The 10,000-nt window shown below is 33.8% G+C and overlaps 2 protein-coding genes across 4 annotated transcripts in view; one reads left to right on the top strand and one right to left on the bottom strand.

Annotated features, from left to right (window-relative positions):
* LOC124953365 (cysteine-rich protein 1-like) overlaps positions 1-5,148 on the bottom strand; it is a 9,398-nt gene extending 4,250 nt beyond the window's left edge. The window contains exon 1 of the mRNA XM_047504632.1: positions 4,874-5,148. Within this exon, the coding sequence (XP_047360588.1) occupies positions 4,874-4,913 (40 nt within the window). The 5' untranslated portion in view covers positions 4,914-5,148. The remainder of the gene's footprint in view (positions 1-4,873) is intronic.
* An 852-nt stretch (positions 5,149-6,000) lies between these two features.
* The window catches only part of LOC124953323 (transient receptor potential channel pyrexia-like), a 5,378-nt gene continuing 1,378 nt past the window's right edge, over positions 6,001-10,000 (top strand). The window contains exons 1-8 of one of the 3 annotated variants that reach the window (XM_047504558.1): positions 6,001-7,060; positions 7,594-7,846; positions 8,340-8,542; positions 8,721-8,942; positions 9,056-9,209; positions 9,294-9,381; positions 9,490-9,748; positions 9,984-10,000. The exon at positions 9,984-10,000 is cut by the window's right edge and continues 277 nt beyond it. In XM_047504558.1, the coding sequence (XP_047360514.1) occupies positions 6,671-7,060; positions 7,594-7,846; positions 8,340-8,542; positions 8,721-8,942; positions 9,056-9,209; positions 9,294-9,381; positions 9,490-9,748; positions 9,984-10,000 (1,586 nt within the window). In that variant the 5' untranslated portion in view covers positions 6,001-6,670. Of the gene's footprint in view, positions 7,061-7,593; positions 7,847-8,339; positions 8,543-8,720; positions 8,943-9,055; positions 9,382-9,489; positions 9,749-9,983 lie in introns of all 3 variants that reach the window. The other 2 variants (XM_047504541.1, XM_047504550.1) reach the window with 2 other exon arrangements.

The raw sequence follows: 10,000 nt of genomic DNA, 5'->3' as shown, positions 1-10,000 counted from the left end.
GAGAGAGAGAGAGAGAGAGAGAGAGAGAGAGAGAAAGGAAAAGAAAGAGAGAAAGAGAGATAGAGAGTGAGTGAGTGAGAGAGAGAGAGAGAGAGAGAGAGGAGGGGAGGAGAGTGAGTTCGGCGGACAAGAAGGGTGCGGTGCATAAAGGGCCATTAGTTAATTAACTCCTAATTATCTGCCGGCGGAGAAGCGAGCGCATAATCGTCAAGCATCGCTGGCGTTCATTGCCAACGCGAAAAGGCAGACACAGAAGGAGAAAGAGAAAGAGAAAGAAATAAAGAATGAGAAAAAGAGAGAGAGAGAGAGAGAGAGAGAGAGAGAGAAAGCGGTGTGCAAGCACGGATCGTTGCGTTAGCAGCAGCAGCAAAAGCAGCAACAGCAGCACGTTGCAACCCCCACAGAGTTGTCGGGCGCCAAACAATCGGCGGCTGCTGATTGCATAGCCTTGGAACATCATCCCCCTCCTCCTCCTTCTTTTTCTTCTTCTTCTTCTTCTTCTTCTTCTCCTCCATTTTTTTTGTTTTTTCCCTGCACCCCCTTCTGCTTCTTTTTTACTTCCTCGGCAGACCGTCCACCCTTGCAGCTAACCTCCTACCCCTTGCATACACACCTACTTACATACATACATACATACATATATACATTCTCTGTCTCTATCGCACTCGGTCCTTTCATACGGTGTGCCACGAATCCCAGACGTAACCCAGAGTCCCGGGCTTTTTCTCTCTCTCTTTCTCTTTTCTCTTTCTCTTTTCTTTTTTCTTTTCTTTTTTTTTTCTTCCTTTCTTTCTTTCTTTCTTTCTTTCTATCTCGCTTACTCGGGGGAGTCGAGGCATGTAAAAAGAGGTGCTTCTCGCTTCAACCACCAACCATCTTTCTCTCTTTCCTTTCCTCCTCGAAACTCAGCCGACCGAGTCGTTCCATAGCCACGACTACCGCAGACCTGGTCCATTCTTCTGCAAACCTGTTTCCTCTCTACTCTTCTTCGTCTTCGTCTTATTATCATTATCTACCTACTACTCGATCACCCCCTAGAGCACGAGAAACACCTTTGTCACTGTCCACACGACCGGACGCTTCGTTCGTTCATTCGTTCGTCGTCGTTGTCGTCGTCGTCGTCGTCGTTGTTGTTGTTGTTGTTTTCGAAAGCACGATCCAATTCGATAGTCAATTCCCTTTCAATTTTAATCATAAATCAAGTCTGTAATCGTTTCTGTTCAATTCAACATATTGATGAATAAATGAGTATGAACATAAGTATATAATCGAACATAGAATCGTAGTTCGAAACTCTGTACGAGTATATAGTCAGACAAATAGATAGAGAAAGAAGAAGAAGAAGAAAAAGGAAGAGTAGGAACAAACGTTAAAGATAAATTCGTGATGTCACAGAATGTCAGAGATTTTACAACGATTACCAAGTTTTTTCTCTCTCTTTCTCTCTCTCTCTCTCTCTCTCTCTCTCTCTCTCTCTCTCTCGTTTTTGTTCTTTTCTATTTACAGCTATTACAATTTCGTCACCCTAAAGTTTGGTTCGCACCTGCGAAAAAACGTCTACCAACGGGTGCTCTGTTGTAGAAGTTAAAGGCCAATGACCCTTCCTCTCCCTTTCAAACTCTGCACCACTTGACAAGTAAAGAAGAGTCATTTCTCTAATTCGCTAACCTCTTCTTCCTCCTTCTCCTCCTCCTCCTCCTACTCCTCTAACAGCACCTTTTTTTCGTTCATTCTTTACTCTCCTTACACCAATTAGAATGGCCGGCGATGGCTGACGTACGTAGGTGGGCTACATGCCAGTAGCATGGAAGCAACGCATACAGAAAAATCTGCTTTCAACCCTAATAGTACCTTGTCGGGCGGTCTAAAAGAGTGGTACTCGAAAGAGGAAGCGAGCAATTAAAAGCGGCCCGACGACTCAATACGAAACTTTTTTTTACTTTTTCCTTTTTTCTCTCTCTCTCTCTCTTTTTGCTTTCTTTTTTGTTTTTGTTTCTTTTTTTTTTTTTTTTTTTTTTTTTTTTTTACATTTAAGTGCACCGGATGATGGAAAAGAGGATACACTATTGCATCGTATTCTCTAACAATATGCCATGTGTGTCCACGATTATCCGTAACATATTATCTTCATTGCTCCGTTATTCTGTACATATGTTGTTTTGCATTGTACTGTATGTACGTGTGTGTGTGTGTGTGTGTGTGTGTGTGTATGTGTGTGTGTACGCGTATGCTAGACATGTTGTTTCTACGCAGATATTTTTTTCTTTTTTTTTTTTTTTTTCTTTTTTTATGTAACCAGATTGCAACGACTTAAATTAATACGTTTTTGAAAGAGTTCATAAATTATACTAGAATAAGTAATAAATAATTAAATACATATCTTTAATACGATGATCATTAATTTTATTGTTTTCGAAGAGATATTATGTGTTTCAAAAGATTTTATATGTTTCAAGGTTTCTTGATTGACCGACACGTCTGATATATAGTCATTTCTGATATATAGTCATACTTTTTTCTATATACATATTCTATGACATCCATTATATATATATATATATATATATATATATATATATATATATATATATATATATATATATATATATATATATATATATATATATATATATATATAATGCGTCCGATGAAATAGTTGAACTAGGAAGATAGTATCCTATCTTTTATAATTCTATTGTAAAAATAGACGATAATGTATATTACGGATCATATTAAAAGAAGATGTGATAAAGTTTTAAATAGTATTCGATAATTTTTTATGAGTCACTCTCCATACCTTACGTTCTTCCATTACACGCGAACATAATTTTTTTTTTATTTTAGAAAATAATATCCACTAAGTGCAAAAAAATAACAAGTGACTTGTCATTTGTTTATCGTACGTTTCGTGAATAATTCATTTTACTATCTGTTCAATTTGTTACGTTTCATTTATATTTTCCGTTTATTCTTTTTTTTTTTTTTTTTTTTTTTTTTTTATCACTCAAGGACTCGTATAATTTACGTAATTGCGATTTATATTTGTACTCGTGTAATGCATATGTATGCGTATTTTTCGTTGCGTTTTCCTATAATCGATGATACATTTTACATTTTTAAGAATAAAATATTACATATACATATATATATATATATATTTTTTTTCTTTCTTTTACTTCGTTTCTATTTTTTTAATATATTGATCAAGTAAACATTATAGTTACGTAAATAATATATATGAGAGAAAAAATACAAGAGAATTTGTCATTTTTTCGCCTTTTTCTTTTTTTTTTTTTTTTTCTATATATTGATCAAGCAAACATTATAATTACGTAAATAATATATATATATATATATATATGAGAGAAAAAATACAAGAAAATTTGCTATTTTATTTTTCTTTTTTTTTTTTTTTTTTTTTTTTTTTTTTTTTTTTTTTTTTTTTACAGTATTTCATTAATACGCAAAGAAAAACTTGGAAGGAGTATCTCAATACCCCACCCCACTTCTCCACCTCCCTTCCTTCCCACCCAACGAATCCTTCGTGAATATTTATAAATTCGATCGAGTATTCTGCGCAGTAAAAGGAAATGGAAAAAGAAAAGAAGGTAAAAAAGGAAAAAGATAAGGAAAAAAAGGAAAAAAGTGAAATAAAGAACGAAACGACCGAGAGAGGGAGAGAGAGAGGGAGAAAAAAAAAAGAAAAGAAAAGGAAAAAAGAAAAAAAAATGCATACATACATACATACAGACATACATACATACATACATACATACATACATACATATATATATATATATATATATATATATATATATATATGCATATGTATGTAACGAAGCATTCCATGATGGTCGCAATTCACTCGTATTCCATATTTGATTACACGCATCGAAAGCACTGACAAGTTTGTCAAGGTGGACCACGAGATCGAACATCCTGACATCATCATCGATGCCGTCATTTCTTATTCATACAAACACACACAGAGACACACACAGACACACATATATATGTATACGTATCTAATTTATACTCAATGATCGTATTATTCGAGTACGTAACTATGTATATATATGTTAGTTATCAATCGTTATATTTCTCCAAGTAATTCGTTCGTTGCATCAAATAAATTATACTTTGATTTAAATATAATAAATTAGAAAATGTGAAAGAATTCGCTGTCTCTCATTTTTTTCTTCTTCTCTTCTTTCTTTCTCTCTTTCTGTCTTTTTTTTTTTTGTCTTTTTTTTTTCTTTCTTTCTTTCTTTCTTTGTTTTTCTTTGCTTCTGCTTACTCGACAAAAGAAATACGAGTAAGATGACGGAAGACGATCAGAATATTTATATATATATATATAAAGAATCTAACCGACTCACCTAATGCGATTATTACGGGACGACACTAATATTACCACTAACTCGTCTTGTTATATAATTTATTACTTTCAATGTGATGAACGAACTCCATGAAACGGTCTCTCTCTCTCTCTCTCTCTCTTTCTCTTTTTCTCTCTATTCATCTATCTATCTATCTATCTCTTTCTCATACTCGTAAATCATCATTATAGAATGCAACGACGTAAATTTGAGAAGTCAATTTGTAATCCCACAAATTCAAAGATATTTTATGAGAATACTCGTGGATCGAATAATAAAGTTTCTCACGATCATCATTTTGATAAGTAACATAGTGTACTTATTTACGAGGACGAATGATCGAAAATTAAAGAAAAAGAAAAAAAAAGAAAAAAGAAAAAAAAATTAAGAAAAAAAAAACCTCGACATACTACGGTACATAACTACGGCATACATCTATCTATCTATCTATCTATCTATCTAAGTATACGATTAATATTCGACTTGACACATACCGAAGTACACTGGTTTGTCGCACTTTGGACAATTGGGCATCGTAGTCGAAGGATTATACTTGGAACCGGTTTTCTTGGCCAACGTCGTACGAGTTGTGGAAGGATGATACTCTCAGTAGCGTGGTCAAACGTGTACTGGGCCTTCCTTCTGCTTCTCTCTCTCTCTCTCTCTCTTTCTATGAGGTAACGTAATACTCTACGGTTGATTGAACGTGAGAACGCGCGTGTATTGCGTCAGAGTATAGGTGCCTTCGTTGAACGAGAAATATCGTAGGTGAAGCCGTTCTCGTCCGTCGGATCTTATACATACCCTAATCATTTACATATACGTGTGTATGTACATGTATATGTGTATATATGTGCATGTGTGTGTGTGTGTGTGTATGTATGATATGCATGTGCATGTGTATGTGTATGTGTATGTGTATGTGCATGTATATGTATGTATGTGTATGTATGTGCATGTGTGTGTTGTATACGTGTGTTTAGCTCTATCTCTTCATGTATATATTATGTATATACATAACGTTATTTAGATGTATGTATACATCCGTACAATTTCTTCTACGTGTACGAATTACGCATTCACATATATTTACATATCCATATATATATATGTATATATATATATATATATATATATATATATATGCAAATACAACGAACCATTGCGAACTTCGTTCAAGGGATACCCATGTAGTATGTATTGACGTAATCATACGCGTATTCGGCCGATAACGGTCACGTTTAACATCACCTTCATCGTAGACACTCTCGGGTTACTTTCCTGTTTCGAAGCATGTCCGCTGAAGAAAACGTTATCCGTTATCCGTATCTGTTGATGGATTTTGATATCAATATTACTAGCATACCAAATAGTTCAAGTTTGGTAACGAAACATAATATCATAGCACTGCCATTCGTTCGATTATTATTATTGTTATACCGTTTATGTTCGCTTGGATGATAAAGCGTTTCAAGGTTAAAACGCTTATTGATATCTATACATATATACATATATATATATATGTATGACAATGTAGAAAATGAGACAAGGATTTTTTGTTATCTTCCTAAAATCATTATTTTACGTCGAAGGAGGGGAAAAAAAAAAAGAAAAAACAGAACAAAAATTACGAGCTTACAATTTCTGACTTTTTTCTGGAGAGAGAGAAAGAGAGAGAGAAAAGAAATCTATCCTTTTTCTTTTTTCCTTAAGGATCATAATTCCTTAAGGAAAAAGAATTAAGATATTAGAAAGGCAATTTGATATAGAATATAATGAGATTTTACGTTGGAAATATTAGTCTGAGTAATTGATAATAAAATGGGACGACGTAAACATGATGTTGTTAACAAGAGAGGAAGTATGAATTAAATTTGCCCTGATAAAAACTAATCGATTGATTGATCTTTAATCACGACAGATACGGTGAAATTAAATCAATTTCTTTTTAAAAGGCCCCATGGATATTAACCACATCCTCCGCGTAAACCACATCCTCTTGATTATGATACGTGCAAAATACTTCGGTACTGGTCTTGATTCTGGAACGTATAGATGTGAACAGTTCCTTTTGTTTATTCGAAACGTATACTGTAAATATCGACAAGTTGACGAATATACGTAATTTATATTTGTATGTGAAAAAAAAAAAAAAAAAATAAAAAAAAGAAAGAAAAAGAAATAAGGACAAAACAAAACGGAAAAAAGAAAAACAGAAAGAAAAGAAAAGGGTCGTGATTTTTCGAAATATCATATAGAACGTATTCGATTATTTAATTATTTAAGAAAATATGGAGGGTGATAATAATCGAGTGAAACTGATGTTAGCGATAGAGAATGATGAAATCAATGAGGCGTTGAAAATCTTGGATGAGGATGATAGTAACGAACTCCTTCAACCACTTGGATTACTCGGTATAACAGTTGTACATTTGGCCGCTTGGAAGGGTCATTTGGATTTATTGAAACGACTTTTCAAAAGAGGCGCTGACATTAAATCTCTCGATAAAATTGGTAGAAGCGCTTTATTTTATGCCGCACACGCCGGTCATCTCGAGGTAACTCGGTGGTTGTTAAGAAACAAAAGTTTCACGGATACTAGGATCGGCGTTGATTCCTGTCGCAGACATGGCTTCAAAATTCAAGATACTAGCAAAATTGATTGTCTCATTGGTCAAGACGTTAGTGTTATATTTTAATTGTTTATGCAATTTTTATATTTACTGTTGACTCGTTATCGTTTCCTTTTGTTTTTTTTTGTTGTTTTTTTTTTTTTTTTTTTAATCGTCATTAACAATCGACCTGACATCGACTTGAATTTTTCTCGAGACATACATATAAGAAAAATTAATGAAAATTACTTGTTTTTTTTTTTTTTTTCCTTTTTTTTTCTTTACGTCGAATTAAAAATATTTTCACTTCGTAGATCTCGCTACAGCGACATTTTCTTTTTTACATATAAAATATTGCGGTATTACCTTTAGATCAATGTAACAAAATTTAACTGATAGTGCGTTAATATAACGAAAGGGGTGGTAGAAAGGGGGAAAAAAAAAAAAAAGGAAAAAAAAGGAAAAGAAAATAAGAAAAATATAATCATCAAATGCCATTACAATATGTCGTCGTAATAAAGAAACGAATCGATATAGCGAGTAAATGCGCGAATGATAAAAATCAAATCGGGGAATGTAACGACGAATTTTGATTACCGCAGCTGCCGGTACCAGAATGTTGCGGTAGAACTCCTTTGCACCAGGCAGCAAAGAATAATCATTCCGACGTGGTGAAAACTTTGGTGGAGGCTGGTGCGAACGTTAACGCACAGGACGAGCGAGGTATTACGGCATTGCTACTGGCGGGATGTAATGTGAATTCCAACGACGTTATCGAGATGTCGAAGTTCGTTGAAATTATCGACGTTCTCGTTTCTGCGAAGGCTTCGACGAATGTCATACACTCGGGCACAGGTATATATTGTATATATATGTATATATATATCCAATAGGTAAATACATATACATTATACAGGGTGTTAACATAGGATTTCGTTTAATAAATAACATGTAAAAAAATCAACATGCATTAGAGTATAATCCGTTGTTCAATAATATATCCGAGATAGCTTACTAATTAATTATCTTATACTTTTTTCTTCTTCTTCTTCTTCTTTTTTTTTTTTTATGATATATCATTTTCACACAAAAAAAAATGTTCAGCAAGTAATCTCGCGCAAATAATGTTCATTTGCAATTAACGCACATTCGTAAACTCGTGAAAATTTTGTAGGAAACATTTATCGAACACCCTTTATATTTCTACAAAGTTGAAAAATATGGTGTCTCTCGATTTCTTTTTTTTTTTCGTCTTTTCTTTTTTTTTTTTTTTTTTTTTACCTCGAATATAGCCGCGAGTAAATCATAACGAAGGTAATAGAATGTAAGTGCATGCGTATTTGCACAGGTTCAACGGCATTGCACCTTGCAACAGCATTGGGAAGTCCCAGGGCGGTAAGAAGGTTGCTCGAAGGTGACGCGTGGCCCCTTTTTCAATGCGCCGACACGAAAAGCACACCCCTTCATATTGCGGCAGACTCCGGAAATCTGGAAATTCTACTCGTTCTACTTAAAAAGATCCGTAGAGATCACGTCGACATATGCGACAAGGTAAAGATCCTTTCAAACTCACGATAAATTATTATTTTCTTATATCTCGATGAATCTAATGATTTATTGAAAATGGACTTATTATCGTTTAAAACATTTGTTCGAAATATATAAATGTATACATATATATATATATCTACTATAAAACGTATGCAAAAGTCAGATGCATTTTTTTCAGGACGGTCGGACAGCCCTTCACCAAGCTTGTTATCAAGGTCATCGTGAATGCGCCAAAGTTTTGATCGACCACGGTGGCTATCTATCGGCTGAAACGAAAAGCGGTGAAACCGTTATTGACGTAGTGTTTGCTCACATGCCAGGTCCAATATCGTTTCTAACGGATATCATGGATACTCGTGTTCGATTTATCAATCATCAAAATATAGGCGAAGATGCACAAGTAATTAGCTTTTTATCTTTTCTTTTTTTTTTCTTCTTCTTTTTTGTTGAAGGATCAAAGAAATCCTTAGAATTTCGATTATCATCGTACTATGGTATACTTCTACGTTTCAGATTTCCATCGATTTCAATATTTTGGCGCCGCAGAACGAATTACAAACAAACGTTATCATAGCTCTTATAGCTGGCACCTCGAACGTCGAACAATTGGCAATTTTACAGCATCCATTGATCGAATCGTTTCTACATTTGAAATGGGCCAAATTACGTATATTTTTCTTCTTTCTTTTATTCCTTTACATATCTTTCGTTTTTTCACTCTCAACATTTGCCATAACTCTTCTTCGACAAGGTAACCATCTTGTATCGCAAATCGTACTTACTATATGTTCGATCATGGTACTACTTTATAACAGTGCCCAAATTATTATGTTACCAAGGTAATACAAATATTATCTTACGTCATTATCAGATTTTTCTTTCTATTATTATTATTATTATTATTATTATTATTATATCTTATTGAAAAATGAATTTTCTATTAACAGACATTACATAAGACAATTCGAAACATGGCTCTCCTTCGTTAGTGCCGCATTATCGTTCATGGTCTGCACAATGGTCACCAACAGTAGACGTTTCATCGTGACCACGTCAAACGGTATGCTTACACCCGAGTTGGTATTACATTCCATCAGCATCGCAATTTTGTTGGGTTGGATACAAATGATGCTGCTTATAGGACGTTTTCCAACTTGGGGATATTATGCACTTATGTTCTCAACAGTTCTGTCGAATATATTAAAGGTTTGCACGTTTGATTATTACTCGAATCAATTCATGAACATATTTTAGGTTGATGTACGGATTATGATATCCGAGACATATTTATAAATACATTTTATATATACATTTTGTATGTATATTATGTATATATATATATATATATATACATGAACACGCATACACGATGTATAAAAAACTCTTGTCCAATGTCAACATCCATGATTAAATTAATTCATGCATTATTGAATACTTTTAGGTACTCTTAGCGTTCAT

Source organism: Vespa velutina, chromosome 1 (genome assembly GCF_912470025.1).
Source record: "Vespa velutina chromosome 1, iVesVel2.1, whole genome shotgun sequence".
Lineage (NCBI taxonomy): Eukaryota > Metazoa > Arthropoda > Insecta > Hymenoptera > Vespidae > Vespa > Vespa velutina.
This window is presented reverse-complemented; position numbering and strand designations above follow the sequence as displayed.